The sequence below is a fragment of the Salvelinus alpinus genome, chromosome 18 (assembly GCF_045679555.1).
Source record: "Salvelinus alpinus chromosome 18, SLU_Salpinus.1, whole genome shotgun sequence".
Classification (NCBI taxonomy): domain Eukaryota; kingdom Metazoa; phylum Chordata; class Actinopteri; order Salmoniformes; family Salmonidae; genus Salvelinus; species Salvelinus alpinus.
In genome coordinates this window covers 20,352,732-20,378,794 of record NC_092103.1, presented here as the reverse complement: position 1 = coordinate 20,378,794, position 26,063 = coordinate 20,352,732, and the positions used below count along the sequence as shown (strand labels likewise).

At 42.6% G+C, this 26,063-nt stretch overlaps 1 protein-coding gene across 8 annotated transcripts in view; it reads left to right on the top strand.

Moving 5' to 3' along the window:
- The window catches only part of nup214 (nucleoporin 214), an 88,466-nt gene that overhangs the window by 49,111 nt on the left and 13,292 nt on the right, over window positions 1-26,063 (top strand). For 3 of the 8 annotated variants that reach the window (XR_011668782.1, XM_071350613.1, XM_071350612.1), the window contains exons 30-35: window positions 5,086-5,153; window positions 5,400-5,577; window positions 15,215-15,382; window positions 17,028-17,199; window positions 24,272-24,426; window positions 25,224-25,280. Coding sequence is in view for 5 of the 8 variants with exons in the window: in XM_071350613.1 (XP_071206714.1) it covers window positions 5,086-5,153; window positions 5,400-5,577; window positions 15,215-15,382; window positions 17,028-17,199; window positions 24,272-24,426; window positions 25,224-25,261 (779 nt within the window). In the remaining 3 variants the exon portion in view is untranslated. Of the gene's footprint in view, window positions 1-1,686; window positions 1,769-2,088; window positions 2,304-5,085; window positions 5,154-5,399; window positions 5,578-15,214; window positions 15,383-17,027; window positions 17,200-24,271; window positions 24,427-25,223; window positions 25,281-26,063 lie in introns of those variants that run through there. The other 5 variants (XM_071350609.1, XM_071350608.1, XM_071350611.1 and 2 more) reach the window with 3 other exon arrangements.

The following is a 26,063-nucleotide window of genomic DNA, read 5'->3' as shown; positions in this document are numbered from 1 at the left end:
CTAACTGGACATAATCAGATCTACCTAGAGGAAGTTGTGCCTGACGCATGCATTGTGTTGATATTGTTTGGAGGAATCAGGGTCACACGGTCTGGAAGTCATGAGGTGAAGAGAAAATATGTTCCTATTTATCTGTAAAGGAGGAGGTTGTGTTGGGGGTTAATTGAACTAAGGTGTGTGTGCTCACTGGTGCACATGTGTGTGCTGTCAGTGCCTTTGTCAGTTTTTACTGTTTAAGCAAGGCAATCGATGCAGTGAGGAGAGCAGCCCTGGGTCAGACGGTCATTTGTCTGCACTGCAGAGCCTATTGAATGTTCAACATGAATTACATTACCCTGCATCAGAGCAGGCCTGGTCCTTGTCACACTTAACAGAGCTTGATTGAGTAAGACATAGCCAAAGACCAGACTGTGGAATCTACTACAGAGGAGTAGGCTTACCCACCTGAACTTGTCCAATAAGAATGCTCCATTTTTGAGGAAATCAGAGATACTTTGCAGTGTTTCCCAAGGGGTGATTTTTATGAATTCATTATGTAGAGAGACGCTGAGTGATATCTAAGGGAGTGTTAATAGCCAGGGTCATAGTCTGTCTGTTTCTAAATGTCTTTGTGTGGGCCTGAGGTGACAGCAGGCTGTGTTCGATCTACAATAGCCAACTAGCCACGCCAGTAAAGCAACATGTCACACTGTAAATGGCCCTAGAATTCCTATTGAGTCTGGATGTGCGTTCTTCATTCCCATGTATTATGTCTGTCCCCTTCATGGCTGGTGAGTTATTTCAGTCAGCATATTGTCAGTGTAGATACAGTATGTGAACTTGCCAACGGACTGTTAAGTTTTTATTTTGGAGCACGTTTTCAAACTGTGCCTATGAACGCTCATTCATAAACTATTAATGCCCCATTGACAATGAGTGTTACTTTTTAGAAAATGTGTATACAGAGTCGCATTTATTTTACGCATCTGCCTGTTTAAAAAAAAAAAAAAAAACACCACAGATGGACTAATTCAAGCCACACGCAATGTTGTGGGTGGGTGTCTTGAATTAGTTTTGTAATTTCAGAGATGGGTGAGTTCCATTGTCAAGTTCCCGGGCCCAGGCTAAAGGCAGTCACAGCATTCATTTGTAGGGCTGTCCCCATACGCTGAAAAGACAACATTTTCCGATGGATTATTATGGGGGAATTGACTCTGGGCGTGAGGGATTTTATGGACAGTCGTACAGCCAGCTTTCTAAAAGATGCCAATTTTAAACAGGGAATGAATAGAGGCCCAGGGATGTTGGGAGATATCCTGGGATCCGCTGGGTAGTGTGGCTGGCTTTCTCACACACAGCACACGCTTTGCCGCACACACAAAAGTTCCATCCATCTAGAGTTTGTCAGAAGGCTGATCACACTTCATACATTTCCAGTGTACCCAGGGGCATTGTCAGAAATATAAGTAGAGAGTAGGGTTGCAAAGGGTTAGAAACTTTCTGGTAAGTTTCTGGAATTTTTACTTAAATTCATCAAAAAGTTAGCTTATAACAGTGAACCTTTTTTGTGGGATACACATCAGGCAATTCTAGGTCTTGTGGCATATTTTGGTTAAACTATCCCGAATTCAATGGAATTGTAACCCTCTGCATGCACAGTGCATTCTTCCATCACATGTGCAGTGCACTCTTCCATCACATATACAGATTCTCAAGATCTTGCACACTAATGAGATGCTTTTGAGCCCACGCTACTACACTGTCTGAGCCAAGGACTACATGCTTTCTGGTAAGGTTTGATTACAATACCGGGTGGGGTGAATATATTTTAATGGCATACATGATTTTTTGTTAACTAGTAAATAGTCGCCTGCAACAAAGTGTGTTTAAATAATTTCTAACTTGTTAACAATTTCTGCTAGTTAGTTTTTGCTACCATGTGGGTTTTAGCTTGCTTGAGCCTGCTAACTGAGGAGTGTTAATTCACCTGTTTCCATACATGTTTCATTTTAAAATATTTATCTTACTAAGGAGTTGTTTAATTTAACTGCTTAACTATTTATCTGTACATGAAATTGTATTTGATTTTTTAAACTATTTTTTTTCTAGTCTTTACAGGAAAATGCCACAAGCACTATCTGATGTGTGGAGACATTTCACTGCAGCTAATATAGAAGGAAATGCTGTGTACATTTGCAAATACTGTGCCAAATCATATGTGAAGAATGCAACAAAGATGCAGAATCATCTGGCCAAGTGCATAAAGTTCCCTCAGCGCTCACAACAAGCAACCTCTGACAAAAGTCCCTCTACTTCTATTCAAGGTGAAAATGATTAATCAGACACCTTATCGATAGCAACAGATCATGGTCCTCCTGGAATCAGAAGTTTTTTTGACTCAATGGATGAACGTAGTCAGAGAAATGCTGATGAATGTCTTGCTCGAGCTGTGTATGCAACTGGTTCACCTCTGATGCTCACAGGCAATGTGTATTGGAAGAGATTTCTGAATGTTCTTCGCCCAGCATACACCCCTCCAACCAGACATGCTTTATCTACTCATTTGCTGGATGCAGAGCTCAACAGAGTTAAAGTGAAGGTCAAGAAAACCATAGAGAAAGCAGACTGTATTGCAATCATCTGTGATGGGTGGTTGAATGTTCGTGGGCAAGGAATAATTAACAACATAATCGCCACCCCTCAACCAATATTCTACAAGAGCACAGGCACAAAGGACAACAGACACACCGGTCTCTATATTGCAGATGAGGTGAAGGCAGTCATCAATGACCTTGGACCACAGAAAGTATTTGCACTGTTAAGACAATGCTGCGAACATGAAGGCTGCTTGGTCTTAAGTGGAGGATTCCTACCCTCACATCACACCCATTGGCTGTGCTGCTCATGCATTGAATCTGCTCCTCAAGGACATCATGGAACTGAGAACAATGGATACACTCTACAAGAGAGCCAAGGAAATGGTTAGGTATGTGAAGGTTCATCAAGTTATACCAGCAATCTGGTATAGTGAGAAGAATAAGAGCACCACATTGAAGCTGCCCAGCAATACCCGTTGGGGTTGTGTTGTCATGTATGACAGTCTCCTGGAGGGGAAGGAGTCTCTCCAAGAAATGGCCATATCACAGTCTGCCGATATGGACAGCCCCATCAAGAGGATCCTCCTGGATGATGTATTTTGGGAGAGAGTGGTAAGCAGCCTGAAACCTATAGCAGTAGCCATTGCACGGATTGAGGGAGACACTGCCATCCTGTCTGATGTTCAGATTCTGCTTGCAGATGTAAGAGAATAAATCCGTACTGCCCTGCCCACTTCACTGTTGCTCCAAGAAGAGGAAATTACAGTTCTGAAATACATCAAAAGTCTTGAAGACTTCTGCTTGAGGCCCAACGTGCATGTTGGACCCCAAGTATGCTGGCAAGAGCATCCTGTCTGGTGCAGAGATCAACAAGGCCTATAGTGTCATCACTACCATGTCTCGCTTCCGTGGCCTGGATGAGGGCAAGGTTCTTGGCAGTCTGGCGAAGTACATTTCCAAGCAAAGGCTTTGGGATGGAGATGCAATATGGCAGTTGTGCCAACATATCTCATCAGCCACCTGGTGGAAGGGACTTTGCATCGGAGGCTCTTTCCCCTGTTGCCTCCATCCTCCAAATCCCACCAACATCAGCCGCCTCAGAGCGCAACTGGTCCTTGTTTGGGAACACACACAACAAAGCACGCAATAGGCTGACCTGGCCATCCGGGCAAATTTGAGGCGTTTTGAGCCTAACAACGAGCCATCCTCAACAAGGTTGGAAAGTGACAGTGAAGATGAGGCTTCAGAGTCTGATGTTCAAAAGGTGGACATTGATGAGGTCCAGGGAGAACACATGAAAGCCTGAGAGGAAGACAACCAAAGCTTTAGTTTCTAGACTATAATTTTACAGATGTATGTTGAAAATGTTTTTGGGAGATGTGATGGATCATTGGGGATTATTCAATATTCCCTTTTGTTGTTCAGTGAAATCATCCAATGTGGAGAGTCGACTCATTTAATTAAAGTTCAATTCGTAACTAAATAGTTGTTTTTATTTCTATTGGAAGGATTTAATCATTTGCAATTGTCTGCTTATGATAAGGTAAAAGGTTTATATTTCTGTCTCCATATGACATGGTAGATATATCCAATGCAAATGGTAAATTTAAATGGTATTAATATTAATTTGCATATATTTCCGTTAATTCCTACGGAAAGTTTCCACCTCTGAATATTCCCCAAAATGTGCAACCCTAGTGGAGAGGGTGGGAATTTGTCTCTTTCTGCTCCATTGTCTACCCCCCTCAGTCATCAATAACCTGTGAGGAAAAGGGTTCTCTGTCGCCTTAGTCTAATGCTATTGGAACGAGACCAGCCATAAAATGACTGCACTAGCAGTGTACACACACCCACATTTCTTACTTCCTACCACTGTCATCATCGCTAACCTTAAGACTGCACATCCCAAGCGTAATTTGTGATGTTGTGCATGGATTTATTGGAGAAGTGCATAGCCTGCAAAATACACAGAGTACAAGACATTAGGAACACTTTCCATGACGGACTGATCAGGCGAAAGCTATGATCCCTCATTGATGTCACATGTTAAATCCACTTCAAATCAGTGTAGATGAGGAGAAGGAGACCGGTTAAAGAAGGATTTTTAAACCTTGAGACATGGATTGTGTATGTGTGCCATTGAGGGTGAATGGGCAAGACAAAATATTTAAATCTTTGACCGGCGTATGGCACTAGGTGCCAGGCACACCAGTTTGAGTGTGTCAAGAACTGCAAAGCTTCTGGGTTTTTCACAATCAACAGTTTCCCGTGTTTATCAAGAATAGTCCAACACCCAAAGGACACAACTTGACACAACTGTGGGAAGCATTTGCGTCAACATGGGCCAGTATCTCTGTGGAACTATTTCAACACCTTGGAGATTCCATTCCCCGACTAATTGAGGCTGTTCTGAGGGCAAAAGAGGATGAAACACAATATTAGGAAGGTGTTCCTAATGTTTTGTTCACTCAGTGTATATCTAATTATTATTTTCTGTCTTCGCTCCCAGCTTTCGGAAGCTCCTCCACTACCTCAGTGTTTGGTCAACAGCCCAGTGGTGGGAGTGTCTTTGGACAGGTAACATTCACATTTTACTATGTGTGCAAAATATAAAACCTTCCTACCATTCGATATGTAACACTTCATTAGAAGACCCCCAAATATCCCTCTTCAAATGCGACCACACCACTCACATACACGGTATATGTATTATTGCATTTGGGTAAGAACTCAGCCGAGAGGCCCATGCACTAACTACTGCATAACCAATTATGATCATTATGACCTTGTTGTGACTGTGCCGCCCTCCCTTCTCCCCTGCAGCAACCATCCAGTGGTGGGGGTCTGTTTGGGTCTAGCTCTGCCACGGTAGCAGGCTCCCAGCAGGCAGGGGGAGGCTTCTTCAGTGGCCTGGGGGGAAAACCCAGTGAGGACGCCGCCAACAAGAACCCCTTCGGCACGACCGCCGCCACCGGGGGCTTCAGTCAGCCCAACCAGACAGGTGAGAAGACCCATAGGAGTGGAGAAGTTGTAGCAGAAAGGATGACTCATCTTATAATTAAACTTCCTGTGCAATTTTAGGACAGTTATCATTAGCAAGAGACCCTTTGATTGACCGGATGATAAAGTCGACTGATATACTCACTTTTATTGCCGCTTCGTTTCATACCAGCAAGCAATACAATGAGAATCACCAGAGTTTTGATAAGAGCACAAATATTATCAAGGTAAATATTTTCATGTGAAATGTAGGGAAGTAGCCAATATAATCAATTTTGTTTATGAACACAGTCTCGCATAGAGCAGTGATTTAACCTGTTGATGCCGGAGGCACTGACAGCGTATGTGTTGTCCTATCTGTGACACAACACGAGTCTGCACCATCCTCTATAGCTCCTGGTCATGTTACTGCTCAACAGACTGACTGGCATAGAAGCCTATTTGCTATGTAAAACTATCTGCATGTTTTCTTATTCTAATGTACACAAACAGCATCTAATCATCCATGTTTGTTCTGTAGATTAATGCAAATATGTTCATATTTTCCCGACCTTGTGGTGGTACGTGATTAATTTCCGTTAAACAGTGTCAATGAAAACATGAGTCTATTTTTCCTTCAACCTATATATCACAGTGGTACTATACATGTAGGCTAGATGAGTAGAAATATCCACCTTGATATGCATTTGAGCCGCCCCCATACTATTCTACTATGCCCTCTTTTGTTCCAAATTGAAATGGGGCAGAATTCTGATTATGGCTATCTGAATATGTATGACCCATTTCAAGGGGACTATTTGATAGGATAGTATATCCCTTGCATGCCCAAAGCTTTGATTCTTGTGAGAGCCAGAGAATGACATTTCTCATGTGTTGCCTTCTTGGACATTTTCCCTGAACATATATCCCAACCCACATTGTTTCAACCATGTCTTCACCCATGTTTATTTTCTCAGTGCGCTGCATGACATGCATTTAGACCATTTTAGCTTTTAGTCAAATTCCTAAATTCCATTAGTTCTTCGACACTCACCTTTGGGAAGAGCACTGCAAATTAGTATTTTCCTTGAGTAGCTCTTAACGTACAGTAGGCATTGTGCCATGCTGCGTAATACATCAAGTGTCCGTCCCAATGTCTTCCACACACACCTAGTACCATTCAGCTACTGTGGCAGTCACATATCCATTTCTTCCTTCTGCCTGTTAGTGATGAAAAGTGAAACCCTTTATCTGATATTGCTGATCAAGCTCCTTAATGCACAAAGATGTCTTCTCCTGCACCCAGTTATTGATTGGCATCATAGTCAGTCAGTCATGTAACTTGTCCATGTAATCACCCAACTCTTTGAGAATCCATTTTGATTTGAAAGGTGTTTCTTTTATTTTCTCTCACATTGGTTGCCTTCAAGTTACTATCTTGTAAATTGTTGGAGCGTGAAAGTGCTAAATTGCTGAAAGTGGATGAGATGTTTGGAAATGTTCCACCTGGTGCAGAATCTCCAATGAGATTGCAGTGTTCTGTGTCATTTACACCTTAAATGTAGTGAAGTACTTGCCATGAGCAGTATTACCATATGGTCAATGCATTGTGCAAAAACACTCAGCCTTGGAAAAGTATGAAAATGGCCCTTAGAAAATAGCCTCCTCTATGAACGCGAAAGGCCATTTCCAGTCTGTCACCAGCGGACTCTCACTACCACCTTGCTAAAAGCCCAGAGAGCATTTAACGATAGAATCCTTATACGTCTCTCCAGTGGTATAAAAAAGAGAGACTGGAATGTCGTTTCTCTTTGCTTATTTGAGCTGTTCTTGCCATAATATGGACTTGGTCTTTAACCAAATAGGGATATCTTCTGTATACTACCCCTACCTTGTCAGAACACAACTGATTGGCTCAAACGCATTAAGAAGGAAAGAAATTCAACAAATGAACTTTTAACAAGGCACACCTGTTAATTGAAATCCATTCCAGGTGACTACCTCATGACGCTTGTTGTGAGAATGCCAAGTGTGCAAAGCTGTCATCAAGGCAAAATCGGTCTAATTACCGACCCATTGATTTTGTTAGTTACTCTCACTCAGATATCAAATTAAGAACTGCAAACATTTCTTTACACCCTATGGAAAAATGTGTAGAATTGCATGAAGTTTGTTATAAAGCTGCTAATTATTCTCTGCCCAATGGCAAAGTCTTTAGAATTGCAGGAAATTAATGTTTCAAGACCCATTTAATCTTTCCTCTCTTTTTTTATACCACTGGAGAGATGTATAAAAGCCAGGTCAGATGAAGAGACTGACGTTCCCAGCCAATTAAAAGTGAAACACGCTGTAAAGATAAAAAGACTGAGGGAGACCTGGGTTAACTGTAAAGTGTGTTGCTGTCATGACACCCCCGGAAACGATATTCCACCACATCGTTCTGGAGATGAATATCTAATGAACGTGGAGGGAGAGAAGTTTAGATTTTCCTTGCATGATTGAATTTTGAAATTGTGATCAGTGAGTGAGGACTCGTGGCTGGAAATTCTGTAAAATGCCGTCCTCTTCAAGCTCAGTAGACTATAGAGCAAGGATTTGCAATAGGAGGCCTGCGGGCCTAAACCGGCTCACGAATGTTCATTTTTTTTGGCCCCACAGTTTTTTTTATTTGATTGTTATTTTAGTTTTTGTTTTTTAAAGTAAAATTCAGCTAAAATGTGTTTAATTTAGGAAGTCTGTTCCCAAGTATTCACACACAAAAAGACACTTGATCATGTCTGAATGTAATCAAGGTATGAAATGATTATTTTCAAATACAATCTATTTTGGGGCTTAGTAGAATGGCGCCAGAGAGGGTGGCTGACATTTTACGTGCTCCTAACCAGCTGTTATTTTGTTTTGTTTTTTGCATTGTTTATTTATTTATGTTTTACAGGGACAGTGCACATTAATCAACGTTTCAGTAAAAGTGCCGGTTTTAGCCAGCCGGCTAATTTTCAACCGCAGTCCCTGGGCAGGTTATTAAAAACTATTACAATATAGACAATCATTGAGCAGTGAGCACACGCCGAGCAACATAGGACAAGCAAGACATAGCATACAGACAGAGCAACATAGAACAAAAAGCTGCAAGACAAAATTCATAAAAGCAACAAAGTGTTTCCACACCTCACAAGCTACAGACAACAGACAACATGGAACGCGGCAATACACAGCTAGGGATTATGTTCACAAATCTGATTGACCTTTAGCCATGTCTTCATGCATTTTGTGAATGTGTGATATGTGGTGCAGTTATGTGTGCCTGATGGCAGTGTATTCCAGACATGGGAAGCTCTCACAGAGAAAGCGGATTTACTAAAGGTGCTTTACCTTAAGGGAACTATACAGTCACCTCTCATGGCAGACCTTGTGGATCTGCTGCCATATGTTTGGGTTTTCTGTTTAACAAAAATACTGAGTGGAGGGGGAGCCAGACCATTTAGGATCTTGAATAGAAGACATGCGTCGGTGTATTGCACAAGATTTTCCCAACTCAGGAGCTCATGCTTTCTGAGGATGTAACAGTGATGATGGCTATTGGGCTTCCTATCAAGCACTTTGAGAGCCTGTTTGTAGACAGACTGAATAGGTTTTAATGTTGTACAGCAAGCTTGGGCCCAACTAGTCAAGCAGTATGTTAAGTGGGGGAGTATTATAGATTTGAAGTACAGTTTTGCTACCTCTGTAGTCAAACAATTTCGTATAAATCAGAAATTAGCTAGGTTGAATTTGGTTATTTGAATTACCTTTTTCACATGCTTTTTAAAAGAGAGATTGGAATCAAGTATGATGCCAAGGTACTTAAAATCAGATACCACCTGGAGCTTCTCCCCTGACACATAGACATCTGGCTCAGTAGCATCTGTTGCCCTCTTTGTGAAGAACATGCAAACCGTTTTTTTCACATTGAGATGCAAACACGAGTCACTGAGCCACTTTATAACTTATTTGTTTACTTATTTTGTACATAATGTTGCTGCTACCAAAAATCACTTCTGGACATCAGAACAGCAATTACTCACCAAGAACTGCTAGAAGCTTTTTCCTTTTACGAGTCCGACGTGAGGGAACAGGCCCAAATCTCCGTCATTTGCGTGAAGAGAAGACTGAGAAAAATGGGGTGGAGGTCGAGCGAGTAAACCCTCCCTACCATCCGTTCTATTGGCCAACGTGAAATCATTGGAAAATAAAATCGATGACCTACGAGCAAGATTAAACTACCAACGGGACATTAAAAACTATCTTATGTTTGTTTCACCGAGTCGTAGCTGAACGACGACATAAATAACATACAGCTGGCGGTTTTTACATTGTATCGGCAGGATAGAACAGCAGTCTCTGCTAAGACAAGGGGTGCGGGTCTATGTATATTTGTAAACAACAGCTGGTGCACGATATCTAAGGAAGTCTCAAGGTTTTGCTCGCCTGAAGTAGAGTATCTCATGATAAGCTGTTATTCAGGGTTGCAAACTTGTCACCTTTAGCGAAATTTGCAGTTTTGAATCCAAAATAGGTGACCTACGTGATTCGTGTAGATCCGATGATCCGGTTTGGATCACACTACTGGCTCTAAGCGAACGAGTGATGCGCGTTTGGAGCAATACTGGCTGTATCCAAGGCTCAGCCAGTCGTTTACATATCAATATAATGCAGCGCAGCACGCGACTGAAGAAAGAAGAGACAACCAATTTACTAGTTACAGCATCAGTGTGCGCTCTAGAAAGTCAACTTGCCATTTACAGTAGCGCGTTCCCTGAACGATAATGAAGAGGTAACGTTAGGTGAGAAGCCTGACCACGGAGACGAGGGTGAGAAGGGGATGAAGTGTACTTCATGAGCTGTAACCGAAAAACTACTGGCATTTGGAAAGTTTGAGGTGAGGGAGAAAGTGTGGTGGAACAAGTATTAGCATTGTTCAGTATCTTGCTAGCTGGATCGAATTCTCCGTAAGCTAGCCAGAGAAATGTTGAGCATCATTAGCCAACTTATCTGATCAAATAATTGAGTTTATGGTGTGAAAATTAGCTTGCTAATAAAGTCAGACAGCAAACGCTAGCTAACTTTACAACATCAGATGAGCTAACATTAGTAACCTAACCAATTCGCTATAGTATTAACTGGTATACGAATCCTTGCTGTTCTTCAAGTTATAACCCGTTAGTTGCTTACTGGACCCTGGCAATCTGTGTGAAATAACTAGCTAACGAACTAACCACTATATGTTAACTAATGTTTCCCTCTACAGTATGTGGTTAATTTTTAGAATGAGAGAATTAGGTGAAAATAAGTCGTTGCTTGTTAACAAAGTGGGTTCAGGGATCAAGTGTAGCTGGAGCTGGGCCTGGCTTAAGCTGGATGCCACTATAGAGGTGAAAGGAACACCACACACTTTCCCTCTTTCTAACTGTTGCTGGCACATTGTAGAACACATGTCCACAGGCAGAAAGTGTACTATGTAATAATGTGCTGTGTAGCCCAAATATATTGTTTTTGTTGTGTTGAATTTGACAGGATTATACTTATTTTTACTCTGTGAATGTTATTTTTGCACACATGTAGCCTTGTGCACTTGATCGATGTCTACTAGAGTGGCCACTATAATATAGGAAAAACAGAATGCCTGATTTGTTTCATTCTATTTCTACTTTAAGATGTTTTTTTCCCAAGTGCAATATTTATGTGTGTGGTCACAAGCATTCTATTATAAAGGTTGTCATGTCTAACTGCAATATTAGTGTATTGTTTTTTTTCTCAAGACTTGAGTGTCATTTGCAGTAAAGTCTAGGCAACAAATAACATTAGATTGCTTTCTTTAAATTTTTTAGCCGTGAGTTTGGTTCACATGAAGCACTTTTTATTTTACACACAGAGACTGATCATGTAGATCATATTCTTTGTTGTTTAATTCACACATTGGCTACCCGGACTATCTGCATTGTCGCACCACCCGCCAACCCCTCTTTTACGCTACTGCTACTCTCTCTCTATCATATATGCATAGTCACATTTACCATACCTACATGTACATACTACCTCAATTAGCCCGACTAACCGGTGCCTGTATATAGCCTCGTTACTGTATATAGCCTCGCTACTGTTATTTGTCACTGTCTTTTTACTGTTTTTTATCTATTATCTATTGTTCACCTAATACCTATTTTTTTACTTACAAATTGCGCTGTTGGTTAGGACCTGTAAGTAAGCATTTCACTGTAAGGTCTACACCTGTTGTATTCAGCGCACGTGACAAACTTTGATTTGAATTAGTTAAAACCTGCATTTCCCCCTAGCAGGGGTTTTTGCACGTTTCAGTGCCCCTCAAAACAAGTGTCACCTTTTTGGGCCCTCGGCAGTTTGCATCCCTGACTATTGCACTCCACACTACCCTTTCCCACCTGGACAAAAGGAACACTTATGTGAGAATGCTATTCATTGACTACAGCTCAGCGTTCAACACCATAGAGCCTTCAAAGCTCATCACTAAGCTAAGGACCCTTGGACATAACACCTCCCTCTGCAACAGGATCCTGGACTTCCTGTCGGGCTGCCCCCAGGTAGTAAGGGTAGGTAACAACACATCTGCCACGCTGATCCTCAACACGAGGGCCCCTCAGAGGTGTGTGCTCAGTCCCCTGACTGCATGACTCCAACACCACCATTAAGTTTGCCGATGACATGACAGTGGTAGGCCTGATCACCGACAACAACAAGACAGCCTATAGGCCCAGTGACCTGGCCAAGACAGTCGTGAAGAGGGCACGACAAAACCTATTCTCCCTCAGGAGACTGAAAAGCTTTGGCATGGGTCCTCAGGTCCTCAAAAGGTTCTACAGCTGCACCATCGAGAGTGTCCTGACTGGTTGCATCATTGCCTAGTATGGCAACTGCTCGGCATCTGACCGCAAGGCGCTACGGAGGGTAGTGCCTACGGCCTAGTACATCACTGGGGCCAAGCTTCCTGCCATCCATGTCCTTTATACTAGGCGGTGTCAGAGGAAGAAAAATTGTCAGGCTCCAGCCACACTAGTCATAGACTGTGCTCTCTAATACCGCATGGCAAGCGGTACCGGAGCACCAAATCTAGATCCAAGAGGCTTCTACCCCCAAGCCATAAGACTCCTGAACATCTAATCAAATGGCTTCCCAGACTATTTGCATTACCCCCCCCCCCCCCCCCTTTTTACGCTGCTGCTACTCTTTGTTATTATCTATGCATAGTCACTTTAATAACTCTACCTACATGTACATATTACCTCGACTAACCTGTGCCCCCGCACATTGATTCTTTACCGGTGCCCCCTGTATATAGCCTTGCTGTTGTTATTTTACTGCTGGTTTTTAATTATTTGTTACTTTCTTATTTAAAAAATAATATTAAACTGCATTGTTGGTTAAGGGCTTGTAAAGTAAGCATTTCACTGTAATGTCTACCTGTTGTATTTGGTGTATTGCGACAAATAATTTGATTTGATTAGTTGTGGTCAATTTGCAGCATACAATAAAATTAGGGGCCCCCGACCATTCGTTCCGATAAAAATTGCTGTATTTAGGTGCCCTACCCATGCAATAGAGGATTGTTCAGGTTTGCTACATCTCTCTTGTCCTCGCTCTCATCCTCTTGGAGGGGACCAATAGCCAATTCGAGAACTTGTTTCGGGTTTCCCATACCATTACTTAGGTGAGAAGCTTAGCTCAGTGGCGCCCTGTCTGGAAATCTTTTGGGATCCTTTTACGACGATTTTAAAGGCCCAGTTGCGTCAAAATTCAGTTTGTTCTTTGTTATATATCATATTGTACAACAGAGGATGAAGCGAACTGTTACAGTGTGAAAACATTTGATAATTTGAAAATACAATCTACACAGGACCTTCTAATCAGCAGGTTTGCATGTGCGGTAGTTTCGACTTTCCATGGTAACATCGCCATGCGGTAAATTAGTTAGACCATTAACAAAGAGTTCCAGACCTCTCTGAGTTCCTGCATTTGTTATAGAATATTAGATCAACAATTGCAGAGTTCCTATACCTGAAGTTCATTTAGGAAGTATTCAGACTTTTCACACACTTTTTAATGTTTCAGCCTTATTCTAAAATTGATTCAATAGTTTTTTCCCTCATCAATCTACACACACTACCCCATGACGAAGCAAAAACTGTTTTTTAGACATTTCTGCAAGTACATTTTTTTATTTTTATTAATGAAATATCACATTTACATAAATATTCAGACCCTTTACTCAGTACTTTGCTGTAGCACTTTTGGCAGCGGTTACAGCCTAGAGTCTTCTTGGGTATGACACTACAAGCTTGGCACACTTGTATTTGTGGAGTTTCTCCCATTCTTCTCTGCAGATCCTCTCAAGCTCTGTCAGGTTGGATGAGCACAGCTATTTTCAGAGGTTCAAGTCCGGGCTCTGGCTGGACCCCTCAAGGACATTCAAAGACTTGTCCCGAAGCCATTCATGTGTTGTCTTGGCTGTGTACTTAGGGTTGTTATCCTGTTGGAAGGTGAACCTTCGCCCCAGTCTGAGGTACTGAGTGTTCTGGAGTATGTCTTACTCAAGTGTATCTCTGTACTTTGCTCCGTTCATCTTTCCCTCCATCTTTTTTCCCTTCTTCACTAGTCTCCCAGTCCCTGCCACTGAATAAAATCCTCACAGCATGATGCTGCCACCACCATGCTTCACTGTAGGGATGGTGCCAGGTTTTTTTGACGTGATGCTTTGCATTCAGGCCAGAGTTCAAACTTGGTTTCATCAGATCAGAGAATATTGTTTCTCATGGTTTGAGTCCTTTAGGTCCCTTTTGGCAAACTCCAAGAGGGCTGTCATGTACCTTTTTACTGAGGAATGGCTTCTGTCTGGCCACTCTACCATAAAGGCCTGATTGGTGGAGTAATGCAGAGATGGTTGTCCTTCTGGAAGTTTCTCCCATCTCCACAGAGGAACTCTGGAGCTCTGTCAGAGTGACCATCGGGCTCTTGGTCCCTTCCCTGACCAAGGCCCTTCTCCCCCGATTGCTCAGTTTGGTCGGGCCACTGTGTTCTGCAGAAATCTTTTGGTACCCTTTCCCAGATCTGTGCCTCGACACAATCCTGTCTTGGAGCTCTACGGACAATTCCTTTGACCTCATGGCTTGGTTTTTGCTCTGACATGCACGGTCAACTGTGAGATATTTCCAAATCATGTCCAATCAATTGAATTTACCACAGGTGGACTCCAATGAAGTTGTAGAAACATCTCAAGGATGATCAACGGAAACATGATGCACCTGAGCTCAATTTCGAGTCTCATAGCAAAGGGTCTGAATACTTACATAAGGTATTTCTGTATTTTATTTGTAATATATTTTCTAAATTTTTTAAACTGTTTTCGCTTTGTCATTATGGGGTTTTGTGTCTGGATTACTGAGGAAAACAAATATTTAATACATTTTCGAATATGGCTGTAACGTAACAAAATGTAGACAAAGTCAAGGGGTCTGAATACTTTCCGAATGCACTGTAAATATGAACAGGACCGGCACAAAACATTTGCACGGCACCAATTTCAGTCTACATCCTATACTGCTATAAATCCACTGCTGTAACTCCACTTTTAACCTCTGTCTGTCCTACAGGAGGACCCACCCTGTTTGGGAACAGCGGGGCCAAAACCTTTGGCTTTGGCTCTCCAGCATCAACATTCGGAGGGGGGGAGCAGACGGCCAGTGGGACCTTTAGCACGGGAGGCGGGAGCGTGGCCGCTCAGGGGTTCGGCTCCTTCTCCACCCCTGCCAAACAGACAGGTAGGCTACACCCTCAACCCAAAATAAGTAACAATAGTCACACAGCTCTGTCAACTACAGACTTTTTGTCCATGGTTATTTTCAAAAGTGTTGTCCAATGATGTCACAAATAACCCATCTGTTGTTAAACTTTGGGTCTCAATAGCCTGTCTTACTCTTCAAAGTGATATATTTTGTATGTCGATTATAACTTTTTCAAGCAAGCATCTTTCGATTGCGAAATTATTGCAAGGTGTTATTACAGGGTAATATCACACCTGCCGGCCTAACGTACACAATACAAGGTGGTACAATAGGGTAGTTGTACTTTATTCTGCAATACCTACCCTCTTTGAACACATTCCCCATCACTAGCCCCTCTGGTCTTTTTGACTGTGATAGTAACGGCCCTTTACATTCTTGGCTCCTTCTCTGATGTCGTCCTGTCTTCCTCTGTCTGTTGGTGCGGTGGGTGGCTCAGTGTCATGTGAGGGTCAGAGAGTGGGGCAGGTGCTGATGGATGAACACTCCACACACGCATCACTTCCTCCCCAGCAATGCGGTGGGGGTGGCTCCACTCCCTGCAACCTCAGCTGCCCCCAGCTCTAGCTCCCCAAGGAGAGACTCACTCTGTCCTCCTTTATCATCTGAGCTACAGTGAGAGTCACCTTATCTCTTTCTGCCAGTACAGCACTAGTGGAACACGGTCAGGCTACATTCCGCAATGCTGCGTCTTTCATAGCTAGTCTTGGTGTCTATTTGGCCAGAGCAGTTATAGCATACATTTTGTCAACACAGTTCTAATATTTCCTCAAGCTAGCTAAAATTATAGCATGTCTTAGCAAATAGAAAGTCATAGCGTTCCCCAAAAGTTATTACGACTGCAGTTTTGTCTTGGCATTTTACTCAGCTAGCTATCTGGCACTGCCAAAGGACATCACCTCTCCTAGCTTTATCATAGGCATCTACCCCTAAACTCTTGGGCCCATATTCACAAAGCCTCTCAGAGTAGGAGTGCTGTTCTAGGATCAGGTCCCCCCTCTAATTCATAACTGATCCTAGATCAGCACTCCTACTCTGAGAGGCTTTGTGAATACGGACCTGGGGGTTTTCGGTGCCGCTCCAAGGAATGTAATCCTATTACATTAGCTCAATCAATTATTCACTGGGCCGTGCTCGTCTCGTAGCCAGGCTGTAATTTCAGTGCTCCCCTCTCTTTAACTCCTCCTCCTCTCTCAGCCCCAGAGAGAGTGTGGTTGGCAATCAATTCCCGTCAAGCCCTCCTAGCCCTTATGCTATGTGTGTGTGAGAGCAATTGTCCCTGAACAGATATGGAGTGTTGTAGAGCAGATGATAATACAACACAACATTATTAATCATGTTGGGGTGATTTTAGTTTTAAGGCATCACCAGGTGTGACTTACACATGGCTCAAAATGTAGGAATAAGGTAATAAACGGTGCCTCTATTTTTGAAGCCTTTGCTATTATGTATGGTTAGTGTCCCCTGAGACATTCTTCCGTCCCCCGTCTCAACCAATACAACAATATTGCTCATACACATGTCAAGTGTATTCATGTAACCATCCCTCTCACACGTATTTTTTCAAATGCAAAGTCTACCACCTGACCCTTCCTCACACACCCCTCTCTCTGTACCCCTACAGGTGGTTTTGGGAGTGCCCCTGTGTTCGGTAGCCCCCCTGCTTTTGGGGGCTCCCCGGCTTTTGGGGGGGCAGCAGCGTTTGGCTCGGCACCCTCTTTTAGCAGTCCCATGGGCTCCTCAGCCAGCAAGGTGTTTGGAGAGGGAACGGCAGCCGCCAACGTGGGAGGATTCGGGTAAGAGAGACACCCCTGTTAGACATGTATTGGATATGAAGAGTGAAGACTTTTTCTACTTGTTCTGAAATTACAGTGTAGAATAGCTGAATATTCTTGATAATACTGACCATAGAGGCTTCAGAATGTCTTTAAATGTTTTTATGCATTTATTGCTGTGTATGTGATATTGTCTGGGTTGGTTGTCATGTATATTAAAAAGGTTGACTAATAAAAGAAAAGCATTATGGGCAAGGGTTTCAGCCACCTGAGGGGCTAGTTATGCAACACCTCACGTTCCAGCTGACAGCACGATGACACATCCCAGACAGTGTTTTCATATTCACACATGGAGCTTGTCACCAACATTCCATGGTAAATAAGCAATAACATGCTAACCCCCGACCTCATTTCTCAACTTGCGCATAACACCCTAAGCCCTGCTCAGCTACACTAGCCAGGTTTCCATCCAGTTGGTGACAGATTTTCATGTGAATATTAAAACATTAGCATAAAGAATATATGTGTATTTTCCTACCAGTGGTGTTTCCACCAAACGGACTTATTGTGGATAAAAGTCAGTGCGTGATGATGTAGTGCACACAAGGTACTTTTTTGCTTAAGTTATGTACAGTGCCTTCAGAAAGTATATACCCCACTTGACTTTTTCAAAATTGTTTTACAAGGTGGTATTAAAATGGTTTGAATTGTCTTTTTTGTCAACAATCTACACAAAATATTAATCTCAAAGTGGGGGGGGGGGGAATAAAACACTTTCTTGAGTATGTAAGTATTCAACCCCCAGAGTCGAAAATACATGTTAGAATCACCTTTGGCAGCGATTACAGCTGTGAGTCTTTCTGGGTATGTCTCTAAGGTCTTTGCACAACTGGATTGTACAATATTTGCACATTATTCTTTAAAAAATTCTTTAATCTCTGTTAAATGAGTTCTTGATCATTGCTAGATAGACATTTTCAAGTCTTGCCATAGATATTCAAGCAGATTTAAGTCAAAACTGTAACTAGGCCACTCATTAACATTCAATGTCGTCTTGGTAAGCAACTCCAGTCTATATTTGGCCTTGTGTTTTAGGTTATTGTCCTGCTGAAAGATTAATTAATCTCCCAGTGTCTGTTGGTTTTCCTATAGGGTTTTGCTTGTGCTTAGCTCTATTTCATTTCTTTTTATCCCAAAAAACATCCTAATCCTTGCCGATGACAAGCATACCCATAACATGATGCAGCCACCACCATGATTGAAAATATGAAGAGTGGTACTCCGTGATGTGTTGGATTTACCCAAACATAACGCATTGTATTCAGAATATGAAGTAAACATTTTTTTTGTTTTTTTCAGTTTTACTTTAGTGACTTATTGCAAACAGGATGCATGTTTTCGAATATTTTTTACTCTGTACAGGCTTCCTTTTCACTGTCATTTATGTTAGTATTGTGGAGTTTCTACAATGTTGATCCATTGATACACCATCCAAAGTGTAATAACTTCACTATGCTCAAAGGGGTATTCCATGTTTGCTTCTTTTTTTTTTTTTTTTTTTACTCTGTACAGGCTTCCTTTTCACTGTCATTTATGTTAGTATTGTGGAGTTTCTACAATGTTGATCCATTGATACACCATCCAAAGTGTAATAACTTCACTATGCTCAAAGGGGTATTCCATGTTTGCTTCTTTTTTTTTTTTTTTTATCTACCAATAGGTGCCCTTTGCGAGGCATTGGAAAACCTCCCTGGTCTTTGTGGTTGAATCTGTCTTGGGAATTCACTGCTTGACTGAGGGACCTTACAGATAATTGCAATGTGTGAGATACAGAGATGAGGTTGTCATTCTAAAGTCATGTTAAGAAATAAGGCACAAAAGGCAGTGATGTAGCATGAATATAGTCACAGGTATATGGCGTTGTTCGACGCGATAAGAAACCCATTTACTTATTGCTTTTATAAAACTGTTACCAACGTATTAAAATATTATTTTGATAAGTAAATTCATACAATTTCATTCTTTGACCAGAAGCTGTATAGTAGTTTTGGACGAAATCTGGTTGTTAGTTCTTTTGGTCATGTTGCTACGGACACGACCCAGTGTCACGATCATCGTAATAACATACGGACCAAAGTGCAGCGTAATATGGGTTCCACGTGTTTAATGAATGAAACGCACAAAAACAATAAAGAACGACCAAAACGTGAAGAAACTGAAGTTCTCACAGGCAACTACACATAAACAAGATCCCACAAAACATAGTGGGGAAATGGCTGCCTAAATATGATCCCCAATCAGAGACAACGATTAACAGCTGCCTCTGATTGGGAACCATACCAGGCCAACATAGAAATAAACAACCTAGATTACCCACCCTAGTCACACCCCGACCTAACCAAAATAGAGAATAAAAAGGCTCTACGGTCAGGGCGTGACACCCAGTTAATTACTTTTGCATAGTTGCTATGCAAAAAGGCCTTGTCATCCGTTCTAAGCAAAATGATTGCTATGCAGTCTGGATAACGTTCTTTTCGCTTGCTTGCTTGCTAGCTAGCTAGCTAGCTAGCCAACTTCAGCTAACTCAGTCACATCAAACATTAAACTTGGAATGACAGTACACTAGCTGCATTTTGGTTTCATTTAGCTTTTTTTACATTGACATTTACTTGGATATGTCCATGATAATGATGTTGATGCGTGATTTCGACTTGGCTCAGAAAAAGTTCTCATCTGGGCACTGTTCACGCTACACGGGGTGTACAAAACATTAGGAACACCTTCCTAATATTGAGTTGCACCCCCTTTTGCTCTCAGAACATCCTCAATTTGTCAGGGCATGGACTCTACAAGGTGCCGAAAGCGTTCCACAGGGATGCTGGCCCGTGTTGACTCCAATGCTTCCTTCCCACAGTTGTCTGCATGTCCTTTGGGTGGTGGATCATTCATGATACACACGGGAAACTGTTGAGCGTGAAGTTCCCAGCAGTGTTGTAGTTCTTGACACTCATACGGGTACTCCTGGCACCTATTACCGTACTCCATTCAAATGCACAAATCTTTTGTCTTGCCCATTCACCCTCTGAAAGGCACATTTACACAATCCATATCCCAATTGTGTCATGGCTTAAAAATCCTTCTTTAACTTGTCTCCTCCCCTTCATCTACACTGATTGAAGTGAATTTAACAAGTGACATCAATAAGGGATCATAGCTTTCACCTGGATTCACTTGGTCAGTCTATGCCATGGAAAGAGCAGGTGTTCCGAATGTTTTATACGGTACTACATGTATGTACGGTACTACAGAGATCAAAATTAGAAAGTGAAACATTGTTTCCAGGTCGGACAGACAGACAGCAAGGCTTATATTAACCCCCGCTGTACCAAACTAAATGCTAGGCTTGAAGCGAGGGGAAATTATGTGCGAGTTGAGATGATTTAGACGGCAACATTAACATGATATTCTCATGGCGGCGCAGTGATAATGTTTTAGATGGTACTGTTAGCAGGCAGCAGCACAGCTTGGAATGCTGCTCATCCAATCAGCATCCAGGATCCAAACAACCAGTTTTAGAAACATTGTCTTGCACACAGTGAGTCCATGCAATGTATTATGTGACTTGTTAAGCAAAGTCTTACCATAACAATGGGGTTGAATACTTATTGACTCAAGACATTTCAGATTTTTATTTATAATTAATTAGTAAAAATGTCTCAATATAATTACATTTTGACATGGGGTATTGTTTGTAGGCCATTGACACAATCTCAATTTAGCAATTTTTTAAATTCAGGCTGTAACACAATAGCATTTGGAAAAAGTCAAAGGGTATGAATACTTTCTGAAGGCACTGTACTGAGTAAAAATCTAAAGTTCAATGTGTTTACATTTCATTTTCAACCGATAGTTTTGTCACAGCTGTTGCGTTAAATAGCAAATGTGCCTCCTCTGGTCTTGGTATGTGCGCTTTACCCAACAGCTCGCAGATGCAGTGCGGGTAGTCTACATGGTGACATTATTATGGATAATTTAATTGCATTCAAGCATCGATCATCATGTCACCAGAATAAGACCCTGAGTCTGCCTATTGGAGAGGAGCATGAAGCTCATCAATTTGCACTTTCACCACTCTGTAACGTTCATCAACTTATTTTGTCTGTAGTGTAATAAACTGCATGGTTTCCAGATTTGTAGTGGGAGGACCACACACCATGTCATCGGGTGACTCCAAGTTTACTTCAATATGATGGTTATTATATCAATATTTTCGCATTAAGGCATTTCCACTACCATTTCTCGCATAATACATTTTTCCGACACAAAAAGTTCCCACCATGTCGAATTAACAAATTATCTGTCAGCATTTATAAAATTGTACTGAAATGTCCTGTTTTTCTATACGGTATGACTTGAGAATATGGTTACTGGCACACATTGTGTGCTTCGTCTGCCTTCAATGAGTTTGAAATTTAATTTAGAAAAGTCCACAATAGTTTAGGGCAAGCATTGCTGGTATGTTTTAAACACAATTCATCAGGGGATGGGATTCAGTCAGCTCTAACCACCCAGACCCCCTGCTGAGTCAACCTCTATTCCGAGTTTAACTGCAACCCTCATTGTAAGATTATGGGAGAAAATGGGATTATTCCTCCATCCCCTACCGCTCAGCTCCCTATTCCCCCCCCCACCCCACGTGCAGGCCTGCTGGGGCGCTGTGCACCTCTGCCAAGACCCAAACCACGGAGCCATGCAGAGATAGATTATTCCACCCAGATAATCCCACTCTGGGGTCATACTGACAGATGATTTTAAAATGGGCTGGTTCCTTCCTTCTCTCTTCTATCTATCCTCTCCCTCTTTCCCCCCTGGGGGTCGTGTATTGGGCACAAGTTGTCAGGAGGTGATTACTGCCTAAATCCCCACCACTCAATCCTCTACCACCCCCTACTCTCACTCACACGCACACACACACACTTTACACCCTCTACTTTATTTTTTATTTATTTCACCTTTATTTAAACAGGTAGGCAAGTTGAGAACTTAGGTCCTGTTGGTTTCAGGAAGACGAGTTAGCCTTGCCCTGAAGTCATTTCTCAGTTTTTCTTATTTTTCTCCTGTTCTGTCTTGTCAGGGTTTAATCCCATGGGACTGTCAAATGGCAGCAGGCTTAGTGTTTTCAGTCATTCCTTTCCTCAGTTCAGTCAGTTTTTTTCAGTCTTGTTCTTTTCATAATGTCAGGACTCGTGAGGTAATATTTTTACCGCTCTTTATTTCGCCTGTCATCACCCGTCGTCCTGTTCACAAAGATAAATATTGAAGTTGTTTACGAATGCTGGTCCTAGTTTAGTTGTTTTCCAAACCTCTGCAGAGATTTATTAAAAGATAGTTCAAAGATAAAACGCCTCAGGACTCCCTACAGCCAGTAAATGTCACCCTCCCTATCTTTAGAAGTGGTTCCTCAATTTAGCAGTGGAGCCATACAGAGTGGGCTTGGGCGATATCCAGATTTTCATACCGTTTCTGTACCCTAACGGGGTGTACGGTATTACCGGAAGTACACACAAGGGGTGCTATTTACAAAAATATATTTTTTGTGGGGACGCACAAAACAATTTAGGCGAAAGGGATCTTGATCCAGGAGGGTATTAAAAGTCCCTGCTGTAACCAAGAAGCTTGATTTTGACATCTAGGCAGTAGGCAAGTTAGCAAACCTAATGCTTAGCTGGAACCCTGAGCTGGATATCATTTATTTGACTGACACCTCTTAGATTTATAATCAATCTATAGTAATAAGCAGTGGCGTTGCACAAAGCCCCCGCGATGTATTGGAAATCATACCGGGGGTGTTTGTAAATAACCCTGTATACGGTATAAACAGTATATCTCCCAAGCCTAGTACTTAAAGATGGGTCTGGTCCTGGATTGACCCAAGAGCGGGTAAAGAAGGCCGACAGGCCGGCCGGCAAGTGATTGGCTCCTGTATTAAGGTCAGAGGTCAGCCTATATTTCGGTCCAGGGGTCTGCTTCTCAGATTAGAACCAGCAGAGCAGCTGAGCTGGTGGTGGCCTGGACTATTCTCTACCCCTCTCTCGTCATTACTCTGTCTCACTCTCTTCTTTAATGTCACAATCTTTTTGCCCTTGTTTCTGTTATCTTCCCCTCTTTCTTTCTGTCTCCTCTCTGAACGGCCACACACACATGCTATATTCTACGTCCATTCCCCTTCCTCCGTCCCTCGTCTCTGGTGATGTTTGATGACTCTCGAAAACTAATCCTGAAGGTACAGCTGTGTGACTGGTGCTGCTCTTGTATCTCACTCAGGGCAACTGAAGCCTCCATGTCAGAACGAAATATATAATAATATAAGATATGCCATTTATCAGATGCTTTTATCCAAAGCGACTTAGTCATGCGTGCATACATTCTGCATATGGGTGGTCCCGGGAATCAAACCAGCTATCCTGCCGTTGCAAGAGCCATGCTCTACCAACTGAGCCACAGAAGACATCTAGCTTTCATTTAGACTGTTCTACTACACATTTAAACTGAATAAAATATTAAAACACACTCCGCTCCCTGACAGTGTCCCAGCCTCCACATACAGATCCCAGATCAGTAAGGGAAGCGCCGTGGGAGCGGCAGCGACTTATTCCATTGTAATTCAAATAAAGTATTATTGCAATATGCTTTGATGTAATGGGCTCTGATATTTTTCCAGGCAAGGATGTTTCTCTGCATATTTTAGAAACCTGTCCTCTGGGTTAGAATGGTAATGTGAGCAGAGTAGAGGGACTGGGGCAGTGTGCTACAGTGACTATACTAGACAGTGTGTAACCTGGAGGAGAGGAGCGCAGGTCATAGTAATTCGACCTCCCTCTGTATGGCGTCAGGGGGTTCAGGACTGATGTAGTATATAGGGTGGATGTAAACTGACCAGCATATTTCCCAGTTTGTCTGTCAATAATGTAATAAATCAATTGTACCAATGGTTATTCTAAGCAACACATCTTCCTGAATTTTTATTAGGTTATTGTTTGATGTATTAAATCTGAATCTATTTTTAGTCGTTTGTTTCTCTCTCCCCTCACAGCTTTGCCTCCACTCAACAAAGCACACCGTCGTTTGGTGCCCTGGCCAACCAGAGTGCGCCATCCTTTGGTAACCTGGCCCAGCAGCAGCAGGGGTCAGGGTTCGGAGCTCCTCAGCCCAGCGGCTTCTCTGCGTTCGGACAGCAGGGAGGAGGAGGTTTGTACTACTATCTCACCCATTCAGTTCTTTCAGATCAGTGCAGAGGATGCCACCCTAGAGGATGCACCCCAAGTCTTCATTGACATGTTCACTTCCCTCCCTCTTCTAGTGACTAAAACTGTACAAAGCATATGAAATTACTCCAACACCCGGCTTAGTCTTATCTGCCCCTGCAGTCTCCTCCCCACTCTCCCAGCCACGCTAACAAGGAACAAATAAACAAGAGCTCAAGTCTTCGTTTGAAGTCCTGCCAATGAGTCTCTTCCCATATTCCCCTGAAGCAGAGCCACTGGTTAGCTCAACTCATTAGTGGCTGGATAAATAGCAGTCAGTTAGCCTAGTGGCTAATGCTATCTGCACAGCTATGTACTGCTATGCAGTACAACAGGGCCACAAGATGCAGTGCTAGGCTAATGCTAGGATAGCCGTGGGGATGGTGGAATCCCACCAGTGGCTTCCTATTAACCCAAATACCTGCTATGGCCGCATGCTGCCACGCAAGCTACTTTCTGTCAGAATAATGTTTGTATATGGCCCAGTTTTCTCAACACGGGAAGAGGAGGGTGGGAAGACCACTTTTACCATCTTACTCGATCGTTAGGTCATGAACAAGTCATATTATTGTGGTTTGTGTTGTGTCTTATGTGGTTGACTGGCTCTGTACCAGAGGTAATACAGTGGTAATAGTAGTAGTTTTCTCTCTGATTGTCTACATTTTACAGAGGTGTTTTAAATTGTTTCCACTGATACATCTTCATGTACATGGTTAATTGTGTTTGTTGGTTTTCTTGCAGGCTTTGGGTCTGCTGGTGGCTTTGGGTCCAATCAGTAAGTATCACTCATCGTTGGGGGTACGTGTTTCGGTAGTGTGCGCTCATTTGTTGTGTTCACATAAGAGTGTGTCTGTGTCTATCTTTGCTTGAGTGTATACATTTGTCTAAGTGTTTGAACCCTCCCTACACACACACTCGCATGTGTGTCTCTGGCAGTAGTATGTGGAGGAAAAGTGTGTGACCACAGCACACTTCTGAGAATGTGAAGGGCAGCGTGAAGTCACAGCTGGCTTTCCTACTATATCATCCCTCCTTCCCCACCATCCCCCCTCCACTCTTTTCTCCCCCTCTAGTCTCCCTCACTCCTTTCTCTTCTCCCTCCTGTACCTTATTCAACCTTTGCCCTTCTCCTCTCTCAAACCACTGATCTCTGTACCCTTACCCCAGACACTCACCCCCACTACCCCCTAATTGCTCTCCTTTTCCCCTACCTCATCTACCACTCTCTCTACACTCTACCTCCTCCCTCTCTCCCGCTACCCTCTTTTATTTTTCTCCTTTTCCTCCTCTTCCTCCCCTTCCTCCTCTCCCTGTGCTGCTGTGTCACATAGCCGCTGTGTATCCCCCAAGGTGCATTTTAGTGGAATGCGATCTGAAGTGCTCAGGAGAGTGTGACGACGCAGCCCGGGCTTTGTTAGATAAGCCCCTCTTTCTCCCTCTGTTCTGCTTCACCTTCTCCCCCTCCTGCTCTTCTTCCTGTTCTCGTCTTCTTCTATTCCTTTCTCTCCCCTCCTTATTCCTCACCATTTTGCTCCCTCCATCTCCCCCCCATCTTCCTCTTCTTCCTTCTCCACTCTCCTC